Raw genomic sequence first — 19,453 nt, 5'->3', positions numbered from 1 at the left:
AGAGCGTAACTTTTCTACTAATAAAATTGAAGTCACTTTCAGGTTGGTTACTATCTGCTGAAAAAAAATACCACTCGTTGGACTAGTAATTTTTGCAAATCTCCTTTTACCAATTCGCTGCCATACCACATACATTTCAACATATGTATATAAATACATATTATATGCATTTGTACTGAGTAAACGTTCAAATACTAACTAAATGACTCAGTTTCATTTCCTCAAAGCCAGTGCATTAAAGTCACATAAAAAAAAAATATAAAAAAAATATTCCTAACTCAAACAAATGGCACAAATGCAATGGAAAATACTTTTGCTAGCCGCATTGCCACAAATCGACAACAGATCAGCAGCATCGAAAAGGAAATTGCAAGAAAAATCTCTTTGAATTTTATCTCAAAGGAGGACAGGGCAGAGTTGGTGGTTGGCGGAGCTACCACACGCCACAGCAACTTGCAGCTGTTGTTGTTGTTGCTGTTGCAGGCAATTGTTTGCTGCCATTTAATGCGTGCTGAGATTTCAATTTAAATTTTTTCGCTGATATTTGGAATTACATAATAATGGATTAGGAAGGGAAAATAATTATGGAAAAATCATTTGATACCCCCCCCATAGGTACACACACACACACATAAATGCCTGCATGCATTGGCACGAATACGCATTGCTGCGGTTAGTTCCGTGTCTTCACGACCATCTCAGCTGCGAGTGTGTTGACTGAGTGACTGATTGATTGACTGATTGCTTGTGGGCAGATAAGTAGGTAGGTAGCTAGCTAGGCTGAATGCCCAGATGTCGGGTGGTAGACGCAGTTAAGCTGAGCTGAGCTTGGATTTTACGTACATAGTATGTATGTACATATTTACTGCATGCCATCATCACTTTTGCAGATTACGTAAGAGCAGTGACGACAACGCACTGACGCACGATTATCGAAACCTACTCATCATACCATTGTCGTCGTCGTCATATGTTGCATGCCACGCCGCGGTACACCACTGCCGCCGGCGCGCTAGAAATGCAATGTTGCATTGATAATTTGCTTTGTTGATTTAATTCCGCGTCTGCTCGATATTTACATACATACATACATGCAAATGTGCATATATGTACATATTACATATACACATATTGCACACCTTCCCACAAATAAATGCACATGCCCCTATGTAATACCATATTTATCCACTAGTTTTCGCGATTCTTCCATTTGTTGACAAATGTCTGTTGCAGCCGACTGCCGACAAAATATTCTGTGATGATCACAAAGGTCATATTCATTTGCAGTTTAACTCTGAAATTTATTTGTTTATTATTTTAGTGTCTGATTAGAATTTATTATTCTATTTACTGGAGAATAAATAAAATGAAATGAAATTAATAAATATGTATACATGGTTATATTTAGTTAGCTAGTTAGTTAGTTGCAGATATTTACACTTTCAACCAACGCCATGTAGCGCAAACAAGTACAGCTGTTTCTTTTTTTAAATAAAATTTCGTTGAAAGAGTCAGAATCCGATTCAAATATTTAGAGCCGTTTTCCCAATTGAAAATTAACTCCCGTGCGGAAGTTAATAATCAATTTTCAAAAAAAATGCTGAAGTTAATTTCCAAGACTGTCTTAACTCGTTCTATGCAAATGGCTATAATTCCGATGCAGTTTTCGGACAGTTTTCTAAATACGATGCAACGAATTTACCATTTCCCCTTTGAACTAAATTGCAAGATAATTACATATTTGGTAGTAAAAACAATTAAAATCTTTGGTAAGCGGGTGTATTTTTATAATGCATTAGTCATTTCTATAACCTATTGTCCCCATACAACTGATTGTTCAGATATTGGGTTTTTTGTTATTACTTCCCAATTTATGAAGTAGGAACATGAAATTCCGCGCTATATTCACTCATTATTAAGAGAAAGCTTACAGTGAAAATGGCAAAGATCGGGTCACTATAATTTATAGCCCCCATGCAACTGATTGTTAAGATATGGGGGTTTGCTTTGTAAACTCCTTCATTTGGATGCTGTATAAGCTATCTCCCATAAATCTGATTAATCAGATACACGGTTTTGCAATATACATAACTCCTTTATGTGGGAAGATACATCCATTAAATTGTGTGACCGGTTCACATATCGATCATACGCAGTAGTTAAAATCATATAAATTTTATATCTTTTATCCCACTGATTGTTCAGATATGAGTTTTTTTTATATAACTCTTCTATCTATGTATGCTCCCAAATTACTAAATTGAACTGCAGTAATCGGTTGAGGTAAAATTTTCTGATGTTCTTGAAGTGTATTAATTAATTTTGTTTATTATTTAATATTTATCTGTGAGGGCAAATGTTTATTTCCAAGTCAGGAAAAAGTTCCCACGTGTCTCCAAAGAGTTCCAGACCTTCCTATTTAGTACCCTTAAGAGACTGATCGGCCTGCATAACAGAAATAAATCAATAACAATAACAGAATATCTAAACAAATATGTTTGTTAATTTACCCCCAAATTCATAAAATGTTGGGTCTAGAGCCAAAAAAGTTTTATAGGACGTGGACGTCATAGTGAGCAAGCCTTCGTTATCTTCAAAATTAGAAATGTATGGAGTAAACTAGCATGGTACACCAAATTTCATCAAATATAACCCATTTTGACGTTTAAGTAATATAGGTTTTCAGTATGAAATAAATCGAACCATAAAGCTCTGAACACATCGAAAACGACATCACCACACGACACGACATTAAAGTTTTATCTACATAATCTAAACGCCTTGTCGACGGCGACATGGTTTTTTTGAACGCCGCAGCGACACATGCATTTGTTTGAGTTTGACATAAAAGAAGAGGAAGAATCTTATCTGTCGCTAGAAAAATAGAAATAGATCCAATCTGGCCACAGCTACATTAGGTTCTTTCCCGTACGCAACGCGGGATCCCACGGGTGCCCAAAATAGCCCAGAAATCATTCCCGTACTCAACAAAATGGGTAATAGAGAGCGAAAATTGGAACGTATTGGATCGTGTCTTCTTCTTCCAGCCTGAAACAGCCCGGACTTTTTCTCCGGGTAAAAATGGATAAAGCGTCATAGTGCATATCAGCTGTTTTGGGTTTACATGTTGCCTGCATTTACTTGGTGCTTTTAAAGGATAGTGAATGTATTTTCAATCTTTATATTCTAAAAATCAAATTTGTGAAACAAAAATTAAAGTTTTGATCGATATTCGGTACCGATTTAAAAAGTATCCAAAACTCTCGATACTCGGTACCGAAACATTTAGGTTTCGAATAAAAGTGCACATAGGCCAAAAATATGGAAAAAACAGTTCAGGGGAGACTCGCCTATCAAAACCCGAATGTAGGAGCCAATAGAGCTTTTAATACTGATTCAAATGAAAGATGTATATATGTCGGTTCGATGCCATAATGCAGAGAAACTCTTACTTGTTTAAAGCATTTTTGTTCCAGCTGAATCGGACGGTATAATTTTTGTAGGCCTGGGGGCAGATTCTGTAACCAGTTAGCGTCAATTTTCGAATCGGCATTGGTTTTGTTTACGTATGATATGAAATATTTTTACGTCAACAAGTGCGATATCGATCCGAAACTTGTCGCTAACTGGTTACAGAATCTCCCCCCTGAAAGGCTTCTTCATCCGCCAAAGCATTTTTTTGAACCTTGGATCGACTGAGATTAAAACTGATAAAATAATATTTCTCTGTTGTGATAAGTTCAAGTGTTTTAGCCGATATCATATAAATTAGTAATTAAAGTTTTCTCTAAACTTGAAATGTATATAATGGCGAAAGTTTAATGTTTAAAGAATCGGTATCGGGTACCGAAAAGGAAGTATTGGGTACCAAAATCTTTTGTAAGTATTGGGTACCGGAAATTCAGCACATCACTAGCTGTTTCACAAATTCTGGGCACGAAATGTGGTTTTTTGCGTTCCCGTACTTCTGGATTATGTTCCATTTTTGAAAGCAAGCTTTTCGCTTATTCTCTAATTACCGGATCCGGTCCGGATTGTTAAGGAAAGAACCTACTAATACCACGACGAAATGAGACTGTATTGGTGTGCCCAGCATTGATCTAGACTCATGCGCTACGTAACGGGCAACATTTTTGTTGAGTTCTTACTTTACATTTCAAATATGAACCATATCTCACCATAAATAAATCTCTCAACACTTGCGCCACCTAGCGGATTAATTCATCTTTCATAGTGACAAGAACTTTCGATTTCTGGGCTATGGAGTTATAAACTTAAGCATATTTCAAGTTGTTCGGCTCCATTTTGCAAGAGTAAAGGTGAATGTCAGAAGTACATAAATGCAATGCAAGGAATTGAAGACATTAAATTAAAACTAGCTAATTGGCATTTATTAGATAATGCAAACATTTCATTAAAACAGTCGTTGTACCGAGTCCGGTGGCATTTTACTTACAGCATTAATTGCACATAAAGTGCATATTACCGGAATAAGTATGTTTATTAGGGTGGTCCAAAATAAGTAAAATCGGAGTTTTATTGCTCTCACCCCTAGGATTGTTCTATACCAAAAAAAAAATATGTATATATAATATACCTCAGTTTTTTTTAAAACTAAAAGTATTTCAAAGTGATTAAAGTTTTCCATATATTTTATATGGGAAAAACCAACTTTTCGTAGAAATGGAATATAATTCTTAAAAATCAATATTTTTCGATCGGAAACTCTGGTTTTCTTCAGGAGACTTCCAATAACAATACCCAATTGTTTATTTAACCATTTTTTTATACGAAAGATTTTTCATTTATCCCCCATTGAATTTTGTGGCATTTTATGGAGGTTAAATGGTTAAATATATAATTGGGTATTATTATTGGGAATCTCCTGAAGATAAACATAGCTTTCATTTCACTTTCATTTTTTCATTTCAGCCCTTTGAGCGACCTCTAAATATTTTTTGATTTAAAAAAAAAAAGTAGGGGTATACTCTTTTCGGTATACATAGAACAATCCTAGAGGTTGAGAGCATATAAATTCCGAATTTACTTTTTCACATGCATTTTTTTGGAATATTGTAAAATGTGCCACGAAAACAAAAAGTTGTTCTAATTGTAATTGCATGCCAACAACTCTCAGCTGAGTGCTGATGCTTGTCACGCAGTGTACTTAGTTGAAAGCAACAATAGAGTTGAAAATGAAATAATTAAAGCAAGCAGACTATATACATATGTATGTATGTATGTATATACTGGTTGCAAAAGCTAATACATACAATATTTTCATATTAGGGGTATACACGATCCGGTGCATACTGCCTAGCATGGTACATAAATATAGCATAAAAAGCATGATTGTTGTTGTTTCAAGTGTTCAAGCAACAACAAAATTAGCCAATCATGCTATTTATACTATCTATGCACCATGCTAGACAGTATGCACCGGATCGTGAATACCCCTATTGTAAACCTTTTCAAAGCCAAGAACACTTTTTTGCGGTGAATATTTATTCAATGCATTTCCCTTTTATTGTTCTATTAATGTTGAGTTTCAATGTACAAGCAACACAACAACAAAGTCTCAAATTTCAAGCCTGGAAATACGAGTGGCTGATTGTGGTGACAAAAGCAAAAGCTGATATGAAAACTAACAGCGATTAGTTGTGGACTTAGAGTCAGCAAGCACTTTTTTTGCTGGGTGCGCAGCGGCGCGTGGAACACCAACGCCAGTAGCTTTTCTCAGTCTGTATTAAACACATACTCACACACGCCAATTCACAGTATGACTTAATGGGACAGGTAATTGAACTATTGCGCACTTGCCACCGCGCGACAGCAAAGCAAAGAGGAACTAAGAAACTGAAGCAAAACTGCCCCATGAGGCAACCAGCTTTGGACCACCAAAGCAATAAACGGTGCCAAATGAACTTTTGTTTCAATTGAAACTCACTTGTCCATATTTGCTGGATTTTATTAGCAATTATTCAATAAAAAGCTTTGTGTGTGGCGGTATAAGCGTTGCAGTTGTTCATTAAAAAATGAAAGAGGAAAAAAATGCTGGAAAAATATGGCATGTATTGTCTTTTAGGTGCCAGATGTCAGCGCAAACAACAATTGTCGCTAAATTTTCATTGTTAAGGTCACACACACAAGGACGTTTATTAGGGTCATAAAACAGATTATTTTTGTAAAAAAAATAAACTTGCTAATTTATTCTGCAAATAATAATACGTAATGGAGTAAATATGCATTTTTAAGCGAACGAATAATGAAAACAGACTCTTAATTGCCGGAAAATTTTTGATAAAAAATAAAAAAAAAAAACAAATAAATATAAGCTAGCAATAGAAAATATAATATAATGAACAGTACAAGACATGAAATATGTTAAAATCGACACAGATTAGCTTTGACGAAGAGGTAAGCGCTAATAAGCTGTGGAATCCGCAAGTTGTCCAACAAGACAAATCCGGGGAAATTTCAATGAAAAGAGATCTACAGTGGATACAGTGTGGACTATAACGGAAATTGCTTGAGTCAGTAGACTTAGCCAAAAGAGCCTAGCTCGTTATAGCGCCAATCAAGAAGAAGAGAAGTAGAGTAAGCTACAACATTGAGTTTCCTGGCGATCTAAAACTTACGTTGGGTCAGCGGTTAGTTTTGAAGTAAATCATAAACCTTTTCTGTTTAGTGATAAAACTAAATTTTGAAAAAACCTCGAAACCTTCGGCGGCGAATTTTTTTCTTTAGTATATTTTTATACCTTTCATGAGCATGAAATAGTATTATAACTTTGGTCCGATGTTTGTAAGTACCAGAACAAAAAGAGATAGACCCATTAAAATGTATACTTATATGATCAGAACGTCGAGCTGAGTTGATTTATCCATGTCCGTCTGTCCGTCTGTCTGTCTGTCTGTCTGTCTGTCTGTTTGTATGCAATCTAGTCTCTCAGTTTTCGAGATATCCGGATCAAATTTGGTAGGTGGGTGTATTTTAATAATGTATTAATCATTTGTCGGAACCGGAAGAATCGGACCACTATAACATATAGCTCCTATACAACTGATTGTTCAGATATGAGATTTTTCGTTATAACTTCTCCATTTATGCAGCTACGAACATGAAATTTTGCAGCACTTGCACCCATTATCAACAGAATGCTTACAGTGAAAATTACAAAGATCGGGTCACTATAACCTATAGCTCCCATACAACTGATTGTTCAGATATAAAATTTTTCGTTATAACTCCTCCATTTATATAGCTGGGAACAGGAAATTCCGCACTGTTTTCAATAATTATCAACAGAAAACTTACAGTGAAAATTAAAAAGATCGGATAACTATAACCTATAGCTCCCATACAACTGATTGTTCAGATATGAGATTTTTCGTTATAATTCATCCATTCATGTAGCTAGGACCATGAAATTACGCGCTGTTTTCACTCATTATCAGCAGAAGACTTACAGTGAAAATAACGAAGATCGGGTCACTATAACCTGCAGCCCCCATACAACTGATTGTTCAGATATGAGGTCTTTTATCATATCTCCTCCATTTATGCAGCTAGGAACATGAAATTTCGGACAATTTTCACTCATTATTAACAGAATACTTACAGTGAAAATAACAAGGATCGGGTGACTACAACATATATCTGATTGTTCAGATATGGGATTTTACTGTAAAACTCCTTTATTTGAACAACTAAAACCGATAAATTTCGTAAAATATTTTATAAATAATAATTCAAAGTCTACTGAGAAAATCGTCAAAATCTATGCTGTATAAGCTTTATCTCCCATAGCACTGATTGTTCAGATACCAGTTTTTGCGATATATCTCCTTTATGTAGGAAACTAAACCCAATAAATTGTGTTACCGGTTTACATACCGATCACATAACAGTGAAAATCACTTAGATTGGTGCCATATAAAGTATATCTTCCATACCTCTGATTGTTTAGATGCGATTTTTTATATAAGTATGTAACTCCTCTATCGGTGTATGCAGATGTATTCAAAATCAGTAATCTGTCAAACTAAAATTTGCAGATGTTCATGAAAGGTATGAAGCCTTCGGCATAGCCGAAGACAGCGCTGCTCTTACTTGTTTTTATTTAATTTTCTTCTAATTGTTAGATTACATTGTCGTAAAAAGAAAAATATATATATTTTTAGTTTCATTTAATTTTTAGAAACTTATTTAAATAAACTTTTTATTTTTTTAATATTTTATTGTTATGAAAAGAAAAACATATAATTCCATTTTTCTTTTTTTAATTAAATATTTTTTATTTTTATATTTAAATTTCTTTCTGGTCCTAAATTTTATTGTTTTAAGAAGAAAACAAATTTTTTTGTTTATGGGAATTAATTTTTAGGATCTTATTTTACTTTTTCATCCCATTTTTTTCGTATATTTAATTTAATTTTCTCTTTATTTTTAATTTCTTTTTAAAAATAAAAATATTTTTTTAAATTTCATTTAGTTTTTAAGTACAATATTCTTCTTTTTTGATTTAACTTTTTTCTTTCTGTAATTAAATTTTCTATTAATTTTTAGATTTTATTGCCTTAAAAAATATATTTTTTAATTTAATTTAATTCTTAAGAATATTTTTATTTATTTTTGCTTTATTTGCCTTTTATTTATTTTTCCTTTTTTAATTAAAATTTCTCTTATATATTAGATTTTTTGTTTAAAAATATATATATATATATTACATGTACATATGTAATGCGAACATCTTTCATAATCTTTCAATTAGTCTTTCGAGAGACAGTAGAGAGCTTTCAAGATAGTTGCCAGAATTGCCAATTTTCTTACGAAAGACTTCTGTGATAAGTTGAAAGACAGTTACCAGAATTGCCTTGTAAAATAAATCGATACAAATATTTTAAATAAATTAAACTAAAATTAAAACCAAAACCTCCATACATTTTTCAAAAGGTAAAGAGGTTAGCCTCCACTCCTCTCTTGAGGACATGCTTAAGTATTTCAGGCTGAGATGTTTGCAAGAAGATGGACTACAAAGGGGGGAAAAGATATAGGAAATTTTAAGTGACTGCTAAGCTAAACTCAATACATTGGACAGCCCTCTAACTAGTTCGGCAATGCCAGTCTCAGGCGCCGGAGTACCTGATAATGTAGCATTTGGGCAAGAGGTCAGGAGTTCGTTGTCCTCAATCTCAGTAGATCTTACAAGGCATTTGTTTTCATGGAGTTGATCTGACAGCAGACAACTTGAAGGATTGAGTGGTCACTTTTCGTGGCACAAACACTTGGAATGATGACACACATTCCAACCTTATTGGCTCATCTTATCTTGGAGAAGATGAGACGGCGGGGTATTTTTTTTGCTTCTGCCTCGCCACATCATGTTATATTATTTCCTCCACGCTTTGAGTATATACGGTTTTTAAGATGGATTTTATATTGTATATGTACATTAGGGTAGTCCAAACAAAGTAAAGTCTAAATTTTAATGCTCCATTCCTAGGTTTGTTCTATGTATAAAAAAAAAAACGATACCCAGTTGTTCAATAAACCATTTTTAATTTTAATTATTTTGTATGGGTCCCCAAAAATCCTCAAAAACTGCAATGTGGGACCCATAAAACTAGTTATTAAAAAATGACTAAATAAAAAATTCGATATTATTTTTTGAAATCTACTAAAGAGAAATAGTTTACCGGTTGAAAAGTATTGATTTTCAAGGATTACACCAATTCTAAGTACTTAAATTGTCAGTCAAAACGAGAATTCTCGGCGAAGGGAAAAGTGTGAGCTCAAATAATTTTTAAAAGTGATTTGGCATGGGGCTGATGTGTGATATTTGGAAATTTATTTATAAAACCTTAACTTTAAATTTAAAAAAAAAAAATAGTAACACAATCGGCCTTACTTTCAGCAACACTGCATCAAATTTTTCTTTAAAAATCTTTTGGATTATTTACAACTACCGGTTTACGCGAACTAATATACCTTTCAAGATACTTGAATCCATAAAATATATAGTCATAAATAACTTCTTTGAATTTATCCCACGTTTATTTTTGTACTCACCTTTTTATGGGAAGCCACAAGAAGCGCATGATTATCATCACCTGCAATAAAAGCAAGAAAAGTGAAAAAATTAATATAGACTTTCAAGAGATTATCATCTTAAAAATTAAACAGCAAAAGTAAATATTTGGTTGCAAAATCAGTCATCAGCAAAGCAATCACACTGCTCTAAGACAGCCTTCGAAAAGCAAATGCAAAGTGCGCCATCATCATCAGCAGCAGCAGCAGCAACAACAACAGGAGCATGAACGCCAGCTGAAATGATGCTTTGCCGCCTCAAGAGTCAACAATGAAAATATTATTAAAATTTTTATAAGATTAATCAGTTGCCCAATGACATTTACGAGATCACGACAAAAGAGCAAAGCGTGATGTTATGCAGGAAGAAAAAGAAGTATGTATGTATATGCATTTCGTATGTACATATATTTGTAAGTACGTTCATAAAAGTATGCGCGTACTTTATATTCATAAATGGCGAAGGCGCGAAAGGTAGAGTAGAGGTAGTGGCGCTTTATTTCGCCTATTAGCTGTATTTTTGTGCTGTACTGTATGTGGCCTACATTTCTCAAGTTGCAAATGAGCTGGCAAAAAGGTGCTTAATTCATTAGCACATTTATACAAGAACACGTACAGTATGTATGTGTTGCCAGCTATGGTGGAGTAATGAAGTATAGGTAATCGTATTGGATTTCCGAGTTCGCTGAACCATTCAAGCGTTTAATAATTTTGCACTGCCGATAGTGCAGTATAGTGGCGTTGTTGTTGCGTTGGCTTCAAATAAACTATGTATATAAAAATGTTTCAAATATGCAATGCTAATGCTTAAAGCCGTCACCTTTAAAAGTCAGTCAAAGCACTCTGGTGTGCATTGGATGAGGGCCATAAATCGTTGCCGATTTGTAGTGCGCTGGTAATTGAAATGTTCAACAAGTCGATTAGCGCGTAGTGACTTTTTTGAGTAAATACTACGGGAAGATTGAATTTTTTTTTTGCTTATTTGCCAAGATTTTATAAAACTTATGATTTCACATTGTATTACGAAAGAGCTGACAGAGTGTCAAAAGCGTAGATTTTTTCGTCGTTTGTGAATATTTCAATTATTATTAGTAGTCTCATGAAGATCACGAAAATGGATGACGGGGGACGAAATTTCAGATTGAAAAAAATCTTAAGCTGGAATCATACGATTGCCTCAAATGCACCAATCTGACACATTTTTATTGAGCTGAATTGGCGCGCAATAACGAAATTGTCCCAATCAAATTCTGCCCGGTCACACGATTGCCTCATCTATATATGTATATAATCTATATACATATAAAATATGCGAAGGGATTTTTTGTCCAGGTCATCAGATCTGCAGCGTGCGTTCGATTTTCAAAAATGAGGTGCAAGTTAAAGGGCTTGGGTTGTAGAAGTGCAATACTTAGTTCTTCGAAAAGGGTTATCGCCTATTAAAAAAATTGATCGAAATTATTTAATAACCCATGCCTTTAGATCCGCACCGTTCGTTAGAGATGTCAAATTAAAGGGCTTGGTCTGTAGTCTGCAGTAAGGTTTTATTTTTTCGAAAAGGGCAATTTAACAAAATTTAAACCAAGATATCAAGGGTATTAGTCGAGATGGTTTTGAAACGGCTTTATTTATAATTTAAATATACGAGGGTTGCCACTTTTTAAAAAATAAATTTCAATTTGAATTAAGGTAATTGAAATACGTATCTATCACACAATGGGTGCCAGACGAAATAGGTTAAAGGAGGTAGTAGGTAAAAATATTTGGTAGAGGGTTGCCAAATGTTTTAAAAGTCGAATTTAGTTAAATTATACACAAGTTATATGAAGTAATTAAATATGGGTGTCAAACAAACGAGTGTTAAGAAGTCTTTAGTTTGACCATATAGGAATTTTTGAGGTGGTTGAAGAGGGTTGCCATCTGTTGAAAAAGTTAGATTCAAATTATTTAATAAGATAAATTAATTGTTAAATGTTGGGTATTAAGCGAAATGGGTTTGAAAAGGAATTATATCCGAACTGTTTTTAGGAGAGTTGCCACGTGTTTAAAAAATCAAATTTAACTTAATTCATGAGTTAATTGCAATATGTATCACAATGCCAGACAGAAGAGATTTAAAAAGAGGGTTGCCACCTGTATGAAAAGTCGAATTTATTTAACTTATGAACAAGTTAAATTAAATGTTAAAATATGAATGCCAAACGTAAGAGTTTTAAGAAAACTTTAGTTTGAAAAGTAATAGTTAACAGCATTTTTTTTGTGTAGGTCATCAGATTTTCACCGTTACTTCGAATTTCAAAAAATAAATGTCAAATTAAAGCCCTGGGCCGGTAGATGTATTATAAGATTTTCTTTTTTGAAGCTAGACTTTTCTTGAAAACTCCTCAAGAGTGTTCCGTCTTGCTAAATCCATAAGCCCTACAGTTTCCTGCATTATTGCTACGACCTGGACCGCATATGAGTTTGAGTGCAAAGTATTCTGTTGCGGTAGAGAGGAATGTCATGCACAGCCCAACATTTTTCAAGATCACTAGCTAACGATATATATTTTCAAATCCTGGACTGGTATTACATTCGTAAGCATCCAATCCGCTGCTTCTTTTGTGGCGGCTTCCCCCGTTTGGACAGTATGACAGTGATTTGGGAGCTTAAATTTGAATGTGATGGAGAGTTGCTCGCAAAAGGCCACTACATTCATGATTCTACATTACTTCGATACATCCGTGTATAAGTTCAGTGCGCTCTGAATTCCAAGATTGCACTACGCGCAATATCTCTTTTAAGCAATATTAGTGATGAAAGAACAGTCGGACCCAGCATCGGTGTGCCATGGCCGGTTAAGGCTGTGATGAAATTATAGATTTTTAAAATTCCGCAGTGCCCACAACCCTAAGTAATTACACATAGTATATGCATCTATGTATAAATATTGGCAATAAATCCTCAAAGAGTCAAAAAGTATGAAAATGATGATCAACTTCAAAAATTATTAGACACAAATATTTAATTGACAACTCCAATGTTGTTGACTTCTGTTTTATGCTTTCATATGTTTATAATTTGCCATAATAAAGTGTCCGTTAAAATTCAAGTTACTGAGCGCTAAGCAAGAGGATGACATCAGCTTGCGGTCAATTGATGTGCCAAATTGCCTAAAAATTTACCCCAAAAACATATAAATCAAAAGCGCTACAGAAAAAAAATGCCATAATACTTCGGCATGGCAAATTAAGCCACCCAATTTATGGGCTTTTGGCACAGCCAGCCGCTCTAACATCATCAAATTATTATTAAAGTAGCGGTCATCAGCCATAAATATGTATGCATATTAGGGTGGGTAAATTTTTGTGGGAGATTTTTTAAACTATACGCGTATAGCACAGAAGGATTTTACTTGTAATTCTATGCAAATTTGCCGAAGAAACCATGGGTCTAAAATGAATTTGAAGTTTACCAAATTGCGAAAATAGGTTTCTTAGCATTTTGCTGTAGTGTCGTAAAGAAATGCTTAAAGTTTTTATGAAACATGCTATAAGGGGTTGGGAATCCTTTTATCTTTTTCTTAAAACTTCCACCAGAGGGCGCAACAGTGAAAATTTTCACACTTTTTTTTCGAAACCTATTTTGGCAATTCGGCACACTCCAAATTGATTTTAGAATTACACGTAGAATCCCCCTATGCTATACGCGCAAAGTCAAAAAAGTTGGCCCGCCCTAATGTACATAAATAAGTTAAATTATTAGCTACTGTGTACAGCAACGTACGACATCAATATAAAATGACCGTTAACTGTCAATTAAATAAATATTTTAGCAAATTAAATTTCAGTTGCGTGTGCCACAAGATATGCGAATTCTTAATAATACCAAAAAACATCGAAAGATATGTACCTACATACATACATATGTTTGTGAGTTGCTATGTGTACATGCTCGTTTATGTATAAATAAAAGACACAAAAATATTTAATTGAATTAGAAAATCAACACATGTTTCTATGTCAGCGCTGGGGAATCTCAAATTTTGAATTAACAGCTGCGTGGCGGTGCTTGAGCGAGTTCGAGGCCAAAAGCTACGAGTACTTATTGTATAGTCGTGCATTTGAGTTCATTCATAAAATTGCAGTAGCGCAGGCAGCTATTGGCCACACGAACGAACTTTCTCAGCTTGTTGCACTGGTCACCGGAGCTAAGCTTTCAGGGTTTTATTAATTTGTTTTTGTTTCAGCATATTGAATTACAAAAGCACATGCAGTGTTTTCTATAGAATTTTTTTTTTAAAAGAAACACAAAAAAAATGGTAATAATTCACAAATGCAAATGACATCATATAAATACCACAATTGTTCGGTTCTTTTGTCTGCGCCTAAGTTTGTGCAGCTACATTATTCACTTTGTAGATTAATTAAGTTTTATGTGCGTAAAGCGAATGTTCGACATTGAAATTTGCACATGGCCGGTTACTCCACTTCGCTAGAAAGGTTTGCGTTAATTTGAATGAAAACATGTATACAATGTATACTATACATACATACATACATACTTGCGTATGAACATACCGGAGTAAGTAATGCAAGAAAAACGTAAACTGTCATTTAACTAAATTTTAGTTAAACCATTGGTTGGTCCAGTTCGAAAATAATTGAGTAGAAATTTTTAACACATATGTATGTATTTTTATGTACACATATGTATGTAGTTGCATGTGTAACTGCGTAACAGCAATTAAATTTTATCACAGTTAACATAAAAGGAGGGCGTTTTAATTTTTCCCCCTGAACCGGGCCAGCTTTAAGATAAAATTTTGCAGAAATATTACCTACCTACATACATATTTTAATAACTAACTTAGGCAATAGTGTTGTTGCTTTATTATGGACTTAGACCTTAAAGTTCTTCTTGCATAGTTAATTTGTAAGTTGAATTGTGTTAGAAGGTCTCTACAGATTAAATGCAGACATTAAGAAATGAGCACAAGCAACTTTGAAGCTTATTTACATACACATATTACCACATATGAATAATAAAGAAAATATTACAAAATAAAAAACGGATCTTCTTAACCGTGAGATAAAGTGTAAAAACACTGTGAGAAAGGCAAGTAAGAGTTTGAGTGAAGCAATTCAATTTAGAGTGCATACTTTAAAAATAGGTTTTATATTTTAATATCAAGTAACAGGTTGGCCGAGTTTTGCCCGGAGTGCATATACTTTTTAAAGTTTTTAAGGTTTGGATATAAAAAACTGGGCATTTGGATAGCTTTAAAAATATTTTTGAAATAAAAATTTGGATTTTGATATCTTTTAAGTAAATTTCTTAATACAAAATTTAGGTGGCAACCCTATTCCGAAATACGCTGGACACAGAGGGATTGAGTGAAACAAGAACGCAGACCATGTAGCTAGAACGGTGACGGCCACCTCGTCTCCTATAAGGCCTGAGCCCGTCCTTGTGATCGGACTTAGCACAATCAAGGAAATCTCAGGAAGCAGAGGAACAAACTCAGAGAACAATGCTACTTGATTTACGCCAGTATAAATGCTTCTGTGGGGCTACAACCTTACAAGGTACGTGACAATTATAAACCTACCCAAAGAGAGGATGCGGATCATAACAGGTATTATGATGGGTAACTGTAGACCTCTGTCGCTTCTGTGAGTCGATCGAAGAGATTCCATTGCACCTGCTTTGCGAATGTGAGTCTTAAATTTATACAATCGAGTTCTCTTAAAATTTATGAGATTTCTAGGGTTAGATAAGGTACTGTGAGTGGTTAAGGGCGCAAAATACCCCTTGCTTACAGCGCATACCTCTATATAATATCTATCTATGGGCAGTGCAAAAGATATGTACTAAAATAATAATAAAACCCCAGCTTTTTTTTACCAAAAATTTGTTTTGTTGAGAACAGATTTAGCGTAAAAACCGAGAAAACAGATCTATTTATTTACCATAAAATATTAAATTTCGGACTGGATTCAACCCAAGCTTGCGGGGTTAACCTGCTACTGCAACAAATATGAAATACCTTGCTATTATAATGGATAGCAAAGTAAATCTTCAAGGGCATAAAAAAGCTATTGGGCTGCACACGGGGCAATGTCGGGAAATCGTCGGAAAGCTCGACATGTTTAGTTTTTGATCAATCTTGGAGTAGATGCCGATCACTTTTGAAGCGATTAAATGACGGCACCAATGGTACACATGCTAGCAACCAGAGAAGGAGTAAAAGTGGACACGGTGCTGCGAAAATCAAATACAAATACTAAAATAGCTTTCAACATAGCACTTAAGACCCTAGCAGATATGCTGACAGAACAGTGCTGTGAGAGAAATGGAACGTAAGCAACCGTTTCGAGAGTGTCGCGCCCCACAATGTGGAAATAGAACCTTTTTCGTGACAGATTCTAATATCTCGAGCATGAGAACCGCTAGCGAAAAAGATTCAATAAAATGCAATAAAGGCTTTTAAAAGGAAGCAGAATTCAGTAAAAATAGCTTGGTTGGATAAACAAATTTCTTCTACCTTTGAAATGACCTTCAAACGGAGGAGGTTTTCACCTTTTTTTTTTCTTGACCTGAAAATAGTATGCAGTGAACTTTTAAAAGAGTTCCAAGCACACATTTTTGCTGCTCTTGCGTCAAGGAAACCATTTCTATGGTCGCAGGACCAAAAAAACGCATTTAATTTTTTTTATGAATTCATTACATGCTGTTTTTAGGTGAAAAACGACAAAAAATCAAATTTTCCCTGCTGAAGGTCAAGGTAAGTTTTTATTCCATGTGACCTTCAAAATGACCTCTGAAAGTTAAATTTTTGATTTTTTGGCCTAAATATGGATGTTATGAACTTTTACACTTCTTTTTGTTTGTTTGTGTTTCCGAAAAGAGATGACGGAAAATCGTTCCACAATACAACGAACTTGTAAAAGCGTATTTCGGTTCCTGCGACCATGGTAATGGATTCCTTTACGCAAGGAGAGCAAAAGTATGTGTTTAAAACTTTCTAAAAAGTTCAGGTCAAAAAAGGAAATAAAATGAAAAGTCCTTAACTTTGAAGGGTCAGGAACATTTTTTTATCCAACGAAACTAATTTTCCTGAATTCTCCATCTTAAACGCCAAAAAACGCAATTGAATTTTTTTCGCTAGCTATTCTCGTTTTCGAGATATTAGAATTCATCACGAAAAAGGTTCAACTATGCGCACATACTGGCGTTCTTAATGGTACTAATGGTATCTCGCGTTTCAATTCAAGAGGGAGATCGCTTGGATTAAGAGCTCTGTAGTTTTGTTGGATAGGATATCCATTACTACATTAGAAGAAGGTTTTACCAAAAAATTTTGAAGCGATTGCGCCAAAATTACTTTTACTTACTATTAAGCATTTTAGTAGTTACTTAATTCATAATCTTTTCAATTGTGTGTACACATGTGTTTATTGCAATATAAAATTTCGTAAGAATAAAATTTTCTGTAGACAAATAAATAAATATATAAATAGGTATTTTAAATTAAAAACAACTTAGTAAATACCCCAAATCGGGGTGTTTTATACCATTTCAAATTCGACCTTCCTATCATACATATTTTGTTGTTTTCTGTAACTCAATACCTGTACTGTGCACTTTTATTCCTTTCACTTCCAGGTCTATATTTTAAACGATAAACATTTTAGAGGTACTGCATCCTTTTTAGTATTTCGGTTTAAAATCAGAACAAGCGCTTAGCCAGTTTTTACAAATAGCTAAATAGTAACGTTTCCAAAGATGGCCCTCAGAAATTTTCTACACCCACCTTATCCACACTTTCTTTCATCCGTCCATGCATGCCACCAATTAAGAAATTTGTTAATTTTAGCCAAGCAGCCAATTTAAAGCACAATTGTACTCTTTTTTGTTATTTCCCCTTAATTGTAGGGCAATAAATAAAGAAAGTAGATGAATAACTTCAAATGCGTGAGAAACTTGTTCATTTGTTTCTTGAGAGTCATAAAATTTTTGAAGCCAAAGCATTTAAGTCTACATTTGCATATAAAAAAAAAAACAAGTAAATATGAAATTGAGTTTAGCTAATCTGCCATTTCCACTACGCTAATGGCTGACGTCTGACCCGGAAACCACTTTCAACGCAAATTAGACAAAAAATTAATAAATGTATAAGTGAGCAAGGTAAATTATATTATAAAAGATTAATTTTTGCAATTTTTCAACATGCATGTATACGTTTTTTTTTTTTTTTATAATTTAAACGAATTAATTTAACAACTTAGCAGACATAATTAATTTTGTTAACTGCTTGCTGTTCGTATGTTGCGGCATGAATGATTGGTGGCAATTAAAAGCTATTAAACGTCAAAGTCAATATGCAGTGTTGCGCCCCGCCTTGTGAACATTTTTACAGTAGCGAGTAAAGTTTTACTTAGTGGCTAAGGAGTATGGCGATAGATAGATAGGTAGAATGCGGGGAAATTGGGATTTTTTTTTTTAACCTGTGGACGTTTAAGCGCCAGTCTTTGAACGGCAGGTGAGCGAAAGAAATATCGAAGCAGCTGCTTGTCAAATATACACGGCCGTGTGTATGTTGGTGGCCACCTACGATTATGAAAATAAATATAAGCATACTTTAAAGAGTTAAATAGTATCCACCTCAAATGCAGCGAAGCAGTAAGCAGTGGTCAGGTGGCGCACAATAGAGCCATTGGGCGAGGTGAACCTCATCTGCGCCTGCTGTTCGCTTCCACTCATTGAATTTGGAAAATACGCCGACAGTGCCTGATGCATTTTCCGCTGCTATGATTTTCCACCTGTTGTCTCGCCGTTGGCGAAGCGAAGCCGCTTTGCAGAGTTTTTCCAGTGAATTCGATGATTAACATTCGAGTGGTCTTCTTTTTGCCAATTCTCATACATATGCATTGTTTGGCTTGCTTTGGCCTCAGAGAGCCCACCAGCAGCAGCGGCAGCAGCGACAGCAGCAATACGGCGTCCCACAATAATAATGGCAAATTAAAAACTGCATTGGGCGGGTTATTATTATACGGGGTTTATAGATAGATATAGTTTATGGCGTGCAATAGTGTGCGCGTGCCTAACGGCACATAAAGCGCCAAATTGCGAGACTGTCGGGCGGGGTCTGCCAGCAGTCAGTTAGCATTATTGGCAAACAACTGGACAACAGCTGGCTAAGCAGTCAATCGACAACTCAACTCAACTCAACTATCGGCAGCGGTCAGACATCGTTGGAGTGTTTGGAGTCGAGCGATTGACTAGTGCCTAGCAACAACAATGCACCTAACCGCCAGTACATACCAACAATGCCAATTACCAATCAAAGGCTAACGAGTAGACGATTAATACTAACAACAAC

General features: G+C 34.7%; 1 protein-coding gene across 1 annotated transcript in view; it reads right to left on the bottom strand.

Moving 5' to 3' along the window:
* LOC118741581 (protein spire-like) overlaps positions 1–19,453 on the bottom strand; it is a 253,674-nt gene that overhangs the window by 211,874 nt on the left and 22,347 nt on the right. Inside the window, exons 4-5 of the mRNA XM_036473577.1 lie at positions 10,511–10,655; positions 10,072–10,112 (exon numbers count right to left, since the gene is read on the bottom strand). Coding sequence (XP_036329470.1) covers positions 10,072–10,112; positions 10,511–10,655 — 186 coding nt within the window. The remainder of the gene's footprint in view (positions 1–10,071; positions 10,113–10,510; positions 10,656–19,453) is intronic.

This window comes from Rhagoletis pomonella, unplaced genomic scaffold (assembly GCF_013731165.1).
Source record: "Rhagoletis pomonella isolate Grant_MI unplaced genomic scaffold, Rhpom_1.0 Rhpom_scaffold_00006, whole genome shotgun sequence".
Classification (NCBI taxonomy): domain Eukaryota; kingdom Metazoa; phylum Arthropoda; class Insecta; order Diptera; family Tephritidae; genus Rhagoletis; species Rhagoletis pomonella.
Note: the sequence above shows the minus strand (reverse complement) of the source record. Positions and strands in the feature narration are given on the sequence as shown.